The sequence below is a fragment of the Citrus sinensis genome, chromosome 9 (genome assembly GCF_022201045.2).
Source record: "Citrus sinensis cultivar Valencia sweet orange chromosome 9, DVS_A1.0, whole genome shotgun sequence".
Taxonomy (NCBI): domain Eukaryota; kingdom Viridiplantae; phylum Streptophyta; class Magnoliopsida; order Sapindales; family Rutaceae; genus Citrus; species Citrus sinensis.
The window spans coordinates 4,751,985-4,765,445 of NC_068564.1; the positions used below are offsets into that span (position 1 = coordinate 4,751,985).

A 13,461-nucleotide genomic window follows, 5' to 3' on the forward strand; every position below is an offset into this window, starting at 1 on the left:
TCCATACTGCACTTACATTTCATAAAAGAGAAAAATTTTTTAAATATAAAGAATATTTAGCCCCCACAATAGTATTGCGGGGGCTAGAACCGCTGCCCTCACAAGCATTGTGAGGGCAGCAGCCGAAGTGGCAACATGAAACTGACTTTAGTTTTACCATCATTCTATTTTGGTGTAAGAAGAAACTTTACCCTGGCTACTTTTTCAGGTGCCAGAAAGCAGAGGGCGTCACTTCAACAGAAGTTTGGCACATAAATGAACTGCTTTAACACTTGCCTCTAAATTGTGTAAGCTAGCCTATTTCTAGGCAGATGCGCTGAACGAGTCCTGGGATTGAAATGGTAACCAACTGTCTGCTAGCAAGGATGTTAGGGATGTCGTTAGCCCATTCCACATGAATCTCATCTAATTCAGACCGAGTTTATGTCTCGTTTCCTTTGAACTGTTAACCTCAAAATTAATGTTGTCAAAGTTCTAAAACAATGCTGCAAATACTAGAAAAAAAGAATAAACCTACGATATTACTCATCAACTTGTGTCGTTTGTTAGCCAATTGACGTCATTTATTATGTTCTTCATGTACCTAGCCGCACTCCATGTCCCCTGACTGTTTAGGGGCCTATTCGCAAATAACAAGAAAAATTTCAATATAATTATAAAAATTAAGAAAAAGTTCAATATAATTATAAAAATTAAAAAACTGGTTTTATTATACATAATTAAAGTAGTATATTTTACCTTTACAAATTTCATTTTATTAATGTAACTCTATTTTTTTTTTCTTGCTATCTTCAGTTGTGAACTTTGTCGTAAAATAATAATAATAATAATAATAATAATAATAATAATATTTTATGTTTGAACTATATTTGAAGATAATTAAGTTATGAATGGTAACAAAAAAAAAAAAAAGAGGGAATATATACCTTGTAGTGAGGTCAATTAAGTTAGGATCGGGAGTGCCCTCTATTAAAAAAAAAAAAACACTTCTTTTCTCAACACATCAATAACAACAAAACCCAGCGGAAGCTAGAACACAAGAAGTCCGAAATAATGATGATGATGATAACAATAAAAATATAAATTATCAAATATGCTAAAATCAATAAAGATAGTTAAGCATAAACTTGAAATTTAAAATTACCATACCAAGATTGTATTGCATGAAGAAGAATTGACATTTTTTGGCATTCTTTAGGCACTTGCAAATTCTATTTACTCTGACAATTAAATTTTCTTTTGAAACTAAATTTGTGTTAAAGTTATCGTACATTAGATGTGTAAACCCAAATGGTTTTACCTTTTGTGGTAGGGACCATGGAAGCATACAACATCCTGAAATAGTGCATGCACAATACTAAATATATGTTGAGTGCTGGAGAATGTATATTTATATAGGGTAAAATCATCATTTTTGTACTTCAAGTCTCACTAGACAGGTCGCTTCGTAATATATCCCCAAACAACAATTTTCATGGTGCTCGTATAGTTTACTAGGTCAAATGAGTTATTGGTTCATGTAATGCTTTTTGTTTTGCTTGTTGAAGATAACACCTATTGAATGTTGTTTGTAAAAGATTCAAAGTTGAGAGGCCTATTTTTAATATCTGCTGTTGATTTTTGTGGTTCTATGAGAGCTTTAGCTTGAAGATGTAGGAAGCCTCAAATGCAGAGTTTACTTGGATTAACTGTTAGAAACTTCGAATTTGGCTTATGACCTTGATCAATAGGCAATGGAATTAAGAAATAGGAATGAGTGTATTCGATACAACTGTCTGTTTGCTTTGAAGGCAGAAATTTGTGCTATATGGAAACCAAAGTCTAATAAATGAATAGAAATTTGAGTGGTAGAATGTTATGATTTAAAAGCTATATAGTCCGAAAACTAATTAAATCTATCATACTGGAATTTCTCTTTACGCTTTCCAACGACCTCAGAACTTAAATGATTTTAGCTAAAGTTAATCAATTGGAAGATAAAGAGTGAAGAACATATAGCGTCAAGCATTTACTGAGTTGGCTTGATCAAGGCCAACTAACCACTACTTTTGCTTGGGAGCCGTCAAACATTATAGCGCACTGAGGAATCTTCCGTTATCTGGGGTAGGCAATTCAGGCCCAAGCCCACATTATTGAAAGAAAGCCCAGACCTTTTAAAGTCTCCCCACATTTAGACAGAACGGGTTTGGGCCGAGCTCGGGCCGAACTTGAGCTTTTTTATTAATTATAAAATAATTTTTTTAATTAAAAAAATAAATTAAAGATAATTACCTAATACATAAGGGCATGTTTGGTTGCTGTATTATAACTCATCATTGCATTAATTTTATACAAGCCCATGTTTGGTAAGTTAAAAGCTACAAAAACACTGCATAATGGGCTAATCTAATGCAGCAGTTTGCCGCATTAGCTAAACCCGACTGTGAGTCGGGTTTAGCTAATGCAGCAAACTGCCGCTTGCTTTTTCCTTTTTTTTTTTTTCCTTTTCGTTTCCAACTTTCCAGCTTTTGCTAACTTTTGCTTTTACTTTAATTTTATAATAATAATAATAATAATAATAATAATAAATATTATTTTTAATTTAATATTATATTATTTAATATTTGTTTCCTTTTCGTTTGCTCTTTCCCTTTTTTTTTTGTTTCCTTTTCGTTTCCAACTTTCCAGCTTTTGCTAACTTTTGCTTTTACTTTAATTTTATAATAATAATAATAATAATAATAATAAATATTATTTTTTAATTTAATATTATATTATTTAATATTTGTTTCCTTTTCGTTTGCTCTTTCTTTTTTTTTTTGTTTCCTTTTCGTTTCCAACTTTCCAGCTTTTGCTAACTTTTGCTTTTACTTTAATTTTATAATAATAATAATAATAATAATAATAATAATAATAATAATAATAATAATAATAATAATAATAATAATAATAATAAATATTATTTTTAATTTTATATTATATTATTTAATATTTTTATTTTTTTACATTATAATTATTAATATAAATAAATGATTTAATATTCAATAATATTATATTTTTTATTTTTACATTTTAATTTATTAATAAATTTACAATTTATTATGACTAATAATAAATATTTAAATATGAATAATATTAATTTAAAATTAATAATAATATAAATATTAATATAAAATATTAATACAATTTAAATATATTAATATAATATAATATAATATTTAATTTAAATTAATCAAAAAAATTATTACAGTACAATGTAGTGTCAAACATTATACAATATTATTATAATATAATGCCAATGCAATACAACATAATACAATACACCAGCATTAAAATAATATAATACAACATAATACAATACGTATACCAAACGCACCCAATAGAATAATAGTCAAATACACAAATTATTAGTAATACAACTTAATAAATAACAAGTACTAATATAAAAAATTAAATTAATTTAGTATTTTAAATTTTTTCTTTTTTATTTATAAATTAAAAAGGCCCGAACTTCATTGTTAAGTTCTTATCCAGATTCAATCTACCTAGGCTTTATATTTTTTAGATTCGTATCCATGCCCAACTCATACGGGCCGGGCTTGGGCCAGCCCGAGTTTTTTTTGCAAACTCTAACGTTATCAAACGTAACAACACTAAAGCGTACTGAGCAATCTTCATTGAAAAGCATACTCATATTGTATATATAGTACAATAGACTTGTCACGATGCCAAGATAAGCTTCAAACTTTTCAAATATGTCTCCTTGCAAAAGGAAATTAGCAGCCTTTGTCATTGCAAAGGATGATAATCTCGGCATCTCGGCACATGTTAATGCACAATTCGTGTTGTTCTCCATGCAAAAACGATTGCATTTCGGGAGATGAATGGGAAGCAAATGATGCAGAGTCATATGGTGTTGCACAACCTTGAAAGGGCACAGAAGATCTGCGATTTTGAGCAATACACTATAAGTTCGACAAAATCTGCGATTTTGAGCAAAATGGCGAAGATATAGAAGGTAGCCGTTTTGAGGGTTCATTGAAATTTGGGTGGTTTGATGCTTTTCAATATACTGAGACTCTTGCTGGAATTTCAAGAATGAATGATCTATAAGTTAATGAGACCAAGACGTTGCTCCACTGGTTAAAAAGAAATTTCTGTGTAGCGGCTTTGAGAAAAGCCTTTGGTTTGTTTGATGTGAGAATGATAGAAAAGGTTTTTACTTTGTTAATTGATAGGAAAAAAAAAAAAACTTTTGAACTGGCTTGATCAACGACAATTCAAAACTTTGATTTAAATGGAAAATTATCCCCTGCCTGAGAAATGATTGTGTTTAGTGCAGCAAATGTGGCAGGTGAAACATAATTTATCTTGGAGCAGAAGTTACAGTCAATGAATAGGATTTTGAAGCCAAAAGCTAAAACACAAGAAGTCTCTGTTCTTAATTTCTTGTACAGAGGTTTGTTACTTCTCACAAATAAACCCAAATGCACAACTCGTTGAAAACTCTTATTCAGAATAAGCAAAGGGAAAAAGCTCATATAAAATTGGGAATGCTAGAAAATACTGCTTTGTCATGTTCTCCTGCTTCCAACTACCAGTTTCCAGTTGACTTTTATTTTGTGAATATAAAAACTAATTAAGTCCAACTGTAGAAAGAAATAGTTGAAAATCAAACAAAGATCTCAATACATCCACGATAAATTTTTTAGTAAATGCACATAGAAGATATAACGATGGCAGATAAATACAAACTTCGAAAAATTTTAATGTTCTCTCTCATATTCAAAGTTAGGGGGTCTTTGATACTTTTCTCTAGGTTGGGCTAATGTTGAGTGAATTGGTCCTAAGGTTTTATCAAGAGATTTGCTTATGTAATACAACCACAGCATATCGACTGTAGAAGTATTATTTATGACCATGCATATAAGCATGAGAGTACTTCAGACTCATATTTACAGATAAAACAAGCAATGAAATGGTCTGTGCCCTTCAAAGAAAGCAGAAAGAAAACAAGCAAAACAACTTTGAAAAGATCGGGTTAGTCAACCACTTCCGGACTTTTCTACGAAGCAGCCGAGTAGATTGGCAGGCACACAGCCAAACTGTAGGCCAAGGAGTCCCTACCCTCATTTTACTATATCATTAATGTAACGGCAACATACCTTACACCTATGCAACAAAAACAGACTGGAAACAGAAAAAGTGGTCTGCTCATTCCCTTGGAGATAAATTATCACCATCATCCCTCACACCATGGACCTCAAGTCGGCTTGGTCAGGTCTGTTATTGCACAGATGTAAGCACCGAGCATTGAAAATGCAGAGACCAGTAGCAATGGCCTGAGCGGAAGCTCATTGAAAAGGATCATCAACAATGCCATCGACAGGAAAAAGGCAATGGAATTGAAGGCCATGACTAATCGAATAAAAAGTGGATGTTGATCCACAATCTGGCAGATGGAAATGAGGCTTGAACTGTAGTTGAACCCTTGTTCTAATTTGCACGCCCGGATTGTTAATGCTGTGCGGTAGGTTATGGTCGATACCAATGCCGCAATCAGTAACAACAGATGACAGACATTGGTTCCAGACTCGATCTTTATTTTCATAGGCCAGTTATTCTTCAGATGGGAAATTGCAAGGAATGAACTCTGGGATTGTAATACATCAGATGGGACATTCACAGCTGTAAACTCACCTGCTTCCTTAGCATTAACCATTGCTTCAGTGCTTTCAGGAGTTTCAGCCAGGAAACTGTTAACAGTCTGCATCTTACAAAAAAGAGGTCGGATGGTGGTCGAAATTATACATAGAGAAACAAACATAGATTCAGAAACAAAGAAATAACAAGAACATAAAAGAGTAGTTAACAAGAATAACCCAGCTGAGTGTTAAAAAGGACATAATATGAAGGCGGGGAGCTGAGGATCAAATGAAACCCTTTGGTTCACTCCAAATCTTAATATGCTCTAGGATTTCAGTTATACACTAACTACCAGGCTAATTGGGGTTTCATACTACTGATCTTAGCAGCTATATACCCTCTGTAACACTGCTTCATATGATTACAATTTACCTTCACTTGTCTATGCTCCATATCAGCTAGCACAACTGGACTGCTCAATGGCTTTCCTGCTCCACCCAGACTATTATTAAAACTATCATAATAGCTCTTGTTTTTTAACCTGGAAACCTCCTTGTACCATTCTAGGTCGACCTTCAAGTCATCAATTCTATTGGAGAGATCAGACACCATCTTCCTTTCAGCAATGCCTTCCTCTAACTCAGATTGTCCCTGGATAGAGTTGGCTCCCATCACTATGGGATTTGAACGCTCAACAAGAATTGAGAAGCTGTCCGGTACAAGGAAAGATCTGGAAAGTTCATCACATAATAACACAACTTCATCGATTTCATCTTCAATTGAACCATTTAAACTCAGCAACGGATAAAAATTTTTAGTTCGAATTAAAACATCAAAAAGTGATGGGTATGAGCCAAAGAGGATTTTTTTTTTTTTTCGGAATTCTAAATTTCATGTTGCATCTGACGAATCTCTTAAACTGAAACAAAACCTTTTACTGGTAGAAACATTTTCGTATCTGCTTTTATGACCAAAAAAATTGAAAAAAAAAGACAATAGAGCCATAAATAAACGGGGAAGAGACCACGCACCGTTTTGGGATGATGTATCGAGGTGAGCTCTGCAAATTTAATCTTCACGTTCACTGCGTTTGCATCTACTAAGAAGAAGAAGCCGACACCATTTGCGTCCACTAAAAAAGAAGAAGAAGACGACGGCTTTTGAATTTGGGAAAAAAAAAAAAAGTACCCTACCCACGAAGATTGTGTAAAACGACACCATTTTACTTGAACAACACCCTTCTCGTTAATTTAAAAAAATTAATTTTTTACTTTATATACACCTGTTAATACTAAAATCGAGGAGCGTAGCTAAACTCTCTCTAATATGGAGTTTTTTTTTTTTTTTTTTTTTTTTTTCTTGAGCACCCATGATCTATTTGAACATTAATCGATCTAGAAAATATCCTCCGACTCTGAGAAAACTCCGGTTTATGGAATTCTTTTATTTTGCTAAACTAAAACCATCTTCTTTTCTCATTCTAACATCACCCGCAACACAATTTATTTTCAGCCATTGATTTAATTGTTTTTTCAGCAACCGCAATTCCTTTTTTTTTTTTTTAATTTTATTTTCACGTGTGTCTTATTGTTTTCTTTCTAAAATATTTTTTAAAGTGTAAATAGCATTGTCTATTTATTTATTAACAATCAAAACATCATCTACATTGACGTGACATTTCTTATTGGATGAAAATATATAGGGATTTTATTGTTTTACTATCAAAGTTATTCTGACATATTATGTAAATACCATAGTTTGTTGAAAAATGTATTTTACCACCAAATATTTGCGCCTTTATCAATTTACCACATTTCCGTTAAAGAAGCATTAATGTTTAATTGAAAATGAGTTAAAAGTCGATTTTACTTCAGGAGAATAAAAGATAGTTTTATCCTTTTGAAAAGAAAGAAATAATGAAAAAAAAAGATTTAGAATCAACTAAAAATTGTAATTAATAAAAAATAATGAACAATATGCAAAATTAAGACAAACGACAAAGAAAACGATTAATAAAAAATTCTACTTCAAAATTAATATTATAATTTATGAAATTCAAGTACTAATCACAATTAAAAATAATAACAATTTAATTAAGAAAAAATTAATGAGAGAGAGGGGCTGATTTGGGGTTATCAATTTTCCTAATTCTTGAAATTTTTTACTTTGTTTTATTGTTTATTTTACATTTGTAATGCTATGTTTTGGCTTCAACAGGAGATGTCTTGAATACCCTTATGACATCAACAAAACATCAGTAAATTTTTAACTTTTTAACAGAAGGGTGATAAATTGATAACGACACAAACTTTTAGTGGTAAAATACACTATTCAACAAATCATGGTACTGACATGATATGTCATAATAATTTTGGTGGTAAAATGATAATATCCCAAATATATAATAAAAATAATTATATTTATTTAACCAATATACAATAAAATCTCTTATAGTCATAATATTAAGACCAAATTAATTTATTTATTATAAGAAAGTTATAACTTGATAAATTAGCACATATTTCACACAATGTTGCAAATATGAAAAGTTATCTTAAAAGTCCCTACTAGTGTGTTTACTAATCAGTAATTGAAATGAGTTGGAATCAGAATAAAATAGAATAGGAATGGGGAATTGAAATCAAAATAAAACATTTACTTTAACTATGGGAATTGGAATTGAAATTAAATGTATTATCATTGATATGTTTACTTTATCTTAAAATCGAAATAGATAGTTGCAAATTACTAAACTGACATTAGTTTTTTATTGTCATAATAATAATAATAATAATAATAATAATAATAATAATAATAATAATAATAATAATAATAATAATAAAGAATGATAAAATGAGAATTTCAAAATTTAAGTAAAATTATAGTCACTTTAGGGAATGTAAATCTCATTCTCACCTCCCATAGAAATAGAAATTCTAATAATCATTCTCAATTATAGATAGAGCCCACCACTTTAAATATCATTTCACCTCGTATTTAATCAAGTAAATATATGACCCATTCTCATTCCTTAATTTCTATTTTCATTTTTAATAAGTAAACACACTATAAATATTTACATTCTCCTCAATTTTTTACTTCATTTTCTTACAATTCTATGTGAATACAGGCTCCCTAAATATAACATATATGATTTTTAGCAAAATTATAATTATTTATAAGTGACTTAAATTAAGATTAAAATATTTTATGGTTGCATATAAATCATTCCTATATACAATATTATGTCCTCTCAATTTTTTGAGTACGTGGAATAAAGCGGCATCATCAACTACTTCTAAGGATACATTTTTCTTTATTGCGTCTTCCACCAACTTTTCTTTCACGTCTTCCCGAGCATTGAAGAAAGACGAAAAACACAGCATCAACTAAAAATCATGTGTGGGGAAATTTCGTGGGTATTTCTTTGCACGGTTCGAGTAACTTTTGCCTTTCGGCGGACGCGTCTTAATGATTAAAGATTTCCGCGGTTTCCGCCTCAACTTTTCTCATTTTCCATTTTCCACTTTTTCTTTTTGACTTTTTTGGACCTGTCCTGTCGGGATCCCCTATCTTATATGCATGTAAGATACATGCCTCTCACATGAATAGTGTGTGGGTCCCACATATACACTATTCATGTGAGAGGCATGTATCTTACATGCATGTAAGATAGAGTTTGCCCTGTCCACATGAGTGGGGGTGTTGTTAAATTCCGCTGGTTTTGAAAACTAGCTTTGGGTAATTGACGCTGGAGTCCTCATTGTTTACTACAAAATCAAAAGGGGCAAAGCTTTGAAAATTAAAACACATAAGTCCCACTTGTTTTAATTTGTTACATTTAAGTCCTTGACCGTTTACACACTGTAAACAGAATTTTTACACGTCACGTTTACCCTTTCAATTCTCCAGAAAGACGAAAAACCTCGAAGTGAACTCTTAACTTTACATATCAAAACCAATACCCAAAATCATGTATCCGAAAGCTGGAGTCAAATTCAATGTACTGCTGATTTTTATTTATGTAAGTTAAATGAACTCTTAGCTTTACTTATCCAAAAGTTGATTTTCATTGCAATGTTGCTCAATGCGCAGGCGTTTGGTGGTAAACTAAGGATATGGCAGTGGCATCGTGAGTTTTGTGATGCATTTATATAATTTTTAAATAACAATACATTTTTTACGAAACCTTAAATGCATATTTGATTGGATGAAATGAGAGGTGTAGAAAGCAATGGAAAGACCCATAATTGGTTCGAAGGAATGAGAGGAGAGGAAGAGCAGTTGAAATGAAAGAGTGGCACATAAATAAGGGAAGAAAAAGGTCAATTTCACATGAAATTCATCTTTTTTCCTCATATTTCTTTCTCTTCTCCTCCTTTCTTCTCCTCTTTTTTTCTTATATTTCTTCAAGCCAAACACACCAAATACATATTATATTGATCTAGTTGCATATTAGTAAATTATTAGCTTATGTAGAAGGTGAGACTATTGATCATATTACATCTCATATTACACGAGACTACTATTAATATATTTACAATCAGATAATTATTAGGATTAGTTTTACATTAAATCTTATATAATACTGTCAGATTCTAACTTTTTACATTAAATCTTATATAGCATTACTAAGATTCTAACACTCTCTAATATTCGAAGGACATCTACTCTACTCACATTTTAAAAGGGACAAAACTGCTTTTACTCAATTATTTTTCATAATTGAAAAAGGAATTAAGCACCCAGAATCTTTTGTAGGGACTCGAACTGCTGCTTAGTAGCTCTGCAACTTGACTAAAGGCCGAGTAGATTTTTTATATAAGATTTCAAAGAAAAGAAAAGTGCGTCCGATATAAAAATATAATTATTTTTATTTTTTTACAATTATTAGTATAATAAATATATCAAATTATTAATATAGTATGTTGACCCGAAGTGGGGACTAATAAAATACACTACTTTCAATTTTGTACGTTTGAATTTATATCTCATCACTTATAGAATTATCAATACCAATGCTATTAATTATCAATACCAATGCTATTATTTTGTGTGAGACACATTAAAAAATATAATTGTCTGGCACATATGTCAATAATTTTATTAATAGAGAAACTGATGGAAATAATGACAAAATAATTATAACCAATAATCTGTGGTATTACTGACAAAGTATATTATCTAGTGCTAGACAAATTAACTTGCCAATGTAAGTGCATTAGTAATACTATCACTATTGGAATTTGATTTTAAAATTGAAAACTTATTTTTAACTCAGTCCTTAATCTTGATAATAATAGATTATGGTGTGAGATAATGATGTAGGGGGATAGCTTAAGCAGAATAAGAAAATCCTCACAATGATGATAAATAGATAGATAATAATGCTTTATAATAAAATTAGATCATGTTATAATCTAAACAAATCTAAAAGAAACATTTTCATAAATTATTTCAAAGAAAACTATGAAGGAGGGATTTTTATTAATCAAAAGGTTCCTCAAACAAATTACATAGCTACTCTATTTTATAATAAATAAAATTAGAAGTAGTAAAGGAGGATGAATATAAGAAAAAATGCCAGAGTTGGAAGACACACCCTTAGTATTCAAAGTATGGACTTATAACACTCTTTATATTTAAAAGTTGTGATTCTTTACTTATTTGTAGCTTATGAACTGAGTGCTCATTGGCATTCAATCAAGTTTGACACAATGAGCCAACATATTCACGACCACTCAATCAAAATAAATATAAGTGCAAATCGTTCATTGTGCTAATTCAAGATAAGACTGTCAATAATAAATCAAAACTTCCGTATAAACCCAAGTGTCATATAAACACTTTATAAATAAAGATGGGATTAAGTATATAATGTGTCGCAATCATATTAGAGTATTCTCGCTATTATATTGGTATGTCAACATTAGGTCTATATTGTTGATACGAGATTTCGGGTTTGCTCGTCCACGCTCAAAATTCCTCCTTAACAATTGAATTTGTAGTTGATTTGGGGATAACTTCACGCTGCTCCTTCTAGATGTGCAAGACTAAAAGGCTTGCTACTTCTCCTCTTTAAGCTCATGCACGCACAAAAACCAGTCAGAGAACGAGGGGGTTTTCCCCGTGTAAACCCTCCGACGCTCAAGTCAACAATCTGAGCTTACTTTAGAAAATGCTTTGCCACTAATCTCGTGGGTACACCTTGGCTTCTTGGCGTTAAAGAGAAGAACTGCTCACTTTGTCCATTCGCTCATTTTTAAGTTGCTAACAATCATTTCATCGAAGAGTCACGTCGTAATTAAATGCGAGTGATGTGGCAGGAATCCATCCATTCATTCAAATTTTAAACTGACGGTTACAAAACCTTTGGAGTGCGGGCCGTTAAATAGAAATAAACCAAAGGTCTTTGCGTCCCTTAGGCCCCAGTCATGGATGCTCGAGCCTTATGGTTGTAATTGAGTATGCCTCGTGCCTGGATTCTCGGAGAGTAGCACACGTTCTGAAAACCGCCATTGACTGGGTCGGCTGACCTTGGCCCCAATAGAAAATATCCTTGGTGCCTAGCAAAGGACTCATGCTCATACCATAGCCCCAACAAAATATCTCCTCGCTGACGAACAGAAGATTCCTGCTCCTGGATGACATATAACTCCTCACTTATGACAATGAAAGATCCTCGTTCGAGTGTAGCTGGTCGCTCCACTATATGCCCTAAACATTGGTCCATCAGTTTCTGGTATTGGTAATGCACTGGATCAATGCTAGAAACTTAGTTGTCCTAGCTTGCTTGGGGTACACCTTGGCTTCTTGGAGTTACAGAGAAGAACTGCTCACTTTGTCCATTAGCTCATTTTTAAGTTGCTAACAATCATTTCATCGAAGAGTCATGTCGTAATTAAATGCGAGTGATGTGGTAGGAATCCATCCATTCATTCAAATTTTAAACTAATGGTTATAAAACCTTTGGAGTGCGTGTCATTAAATAGAAATAAACCAAAGGTCTTCGTGTCCCTTGGGAACCCTAACTCTCAAAAGAAATTTCCTTCTTTTAGTATTCCTTTCGTCCTCCGGCGACTGAGCAATCTTCTTTCACCGAAGTTCAAGTCACTTTTCTTACTTCTGTTCTAGTGTGCAACTGCTTCAGGTATTGTTTTCTCTTCTTCAATCTTGAATATTTGTCGTTTTTTCTTGGGTTGAGTGGAGTTTGGTTGTATCATTCTGGATATAGTTTAGGAAATGTCAAAAGGCAAGGGAAATGTAATTGAGATTGACGATGATAAATATATTTCTTGCCTAGACTACTCACGGGGCCCATTTCGACCCTAAGATCCCCTTAGAACTAGTAAGTCCTTCTAGTGTTAGGAGTAGTGCTAGGAGGATGTCTTCTGAGGTTTCCACCTCACCTAACAAAAGTAATGACGATGAATCTTTTGGCTCAGAGGAAACCATAAGTGGGTACCCAGGTCAAAAATCTGGTGAAACATCCTCACTAGAGATAACACGACCAGAAAAGAAAAGGAAATTAAGTGGTAGAACTCTGGCTAAAAATTATCCTATTGACCTCATGACTTGTATAACCATAGTAGATGACCTCAGACAGCTTTAGAATACTTACAAAATTCTTGATGAGATAGACCTTAGGGTTTCTGGGAAAAAAAGATACCCTTAGCTAGTGTCCCAAGGGGTATGTTACTATATTTTTAGTGAGTTTTAAACAAGGGATGAGGCTTCCCTTGCAGCCCTACTTTGTCCAGATGCTTGGTAGATTACACTTAGCTCTTGGTCAGCTTAACCCTAATGGATGAATGGTACTTTCTAGTATATTCATAC

At 32.2% G+C, this 13,461-nt stretch overlaps 1 protein-coding gene across 2 annotated transcripts; it reads right to left on the reverse strand.

Annotated features, from left to right (window-relative positions):
* Positions 1-4,741: 4,741 nt before the first annotated feature.
* On the reverse strand, positions 4,742-7,110 carry LOC102622424 (uncharacterized). Of its 2 annotated transcripts, none has more exons than XM_052434276.1 (3): positions 6,657-7,110; positions 6,058-6,355; positions 4,742-5,752 (listed from the first exon to the last, which is right to left on the reverse strand). In XM_052434276.1, the coding sequence occupies exons 2-3, from the start codon at positions 6,295-6,297 to the stop codon at positions 5,243-5,245; spliced, it is 750 nt and encodes a 249-aa protein (XP_052290236.1). In that variant the 5' UTR covers positions 6,298-6,355; positions 6,657-7,110; the 3' UTR covers positions 4,742-5,242. The 2 variants fall into 2 exon arrangements, with proteins under 2 accessions (XP_052290236.1, XP_006490175.2); XM_006490112.4 differs by having other exon boundaries at positions 4,742-5,746; positions 6,657-7,106.
* Between the last annotated feature and the right edge of the window lie 6,351 nt (positions 7,111-13,461).

What these genes read in the sequence shown, in the direction of transcription:
- LOC102622424 (XM_052434276.1), bottom strand. Translation starts at nt 6,297, where the DNA reads ATGGGAGCCAACTCTATCCAGGGACAATCTGAGTTAGAGGAAGGCATT. An exon ending in TGGAGCATAGACAAGTGAAG is followed by an intron (nt 5,753 to 6,057) that starts GTAAATTGTAAT and finishes CTTTTTTGTAAG; the next exon opens with ATGCAGACTGTTAACAGTTT.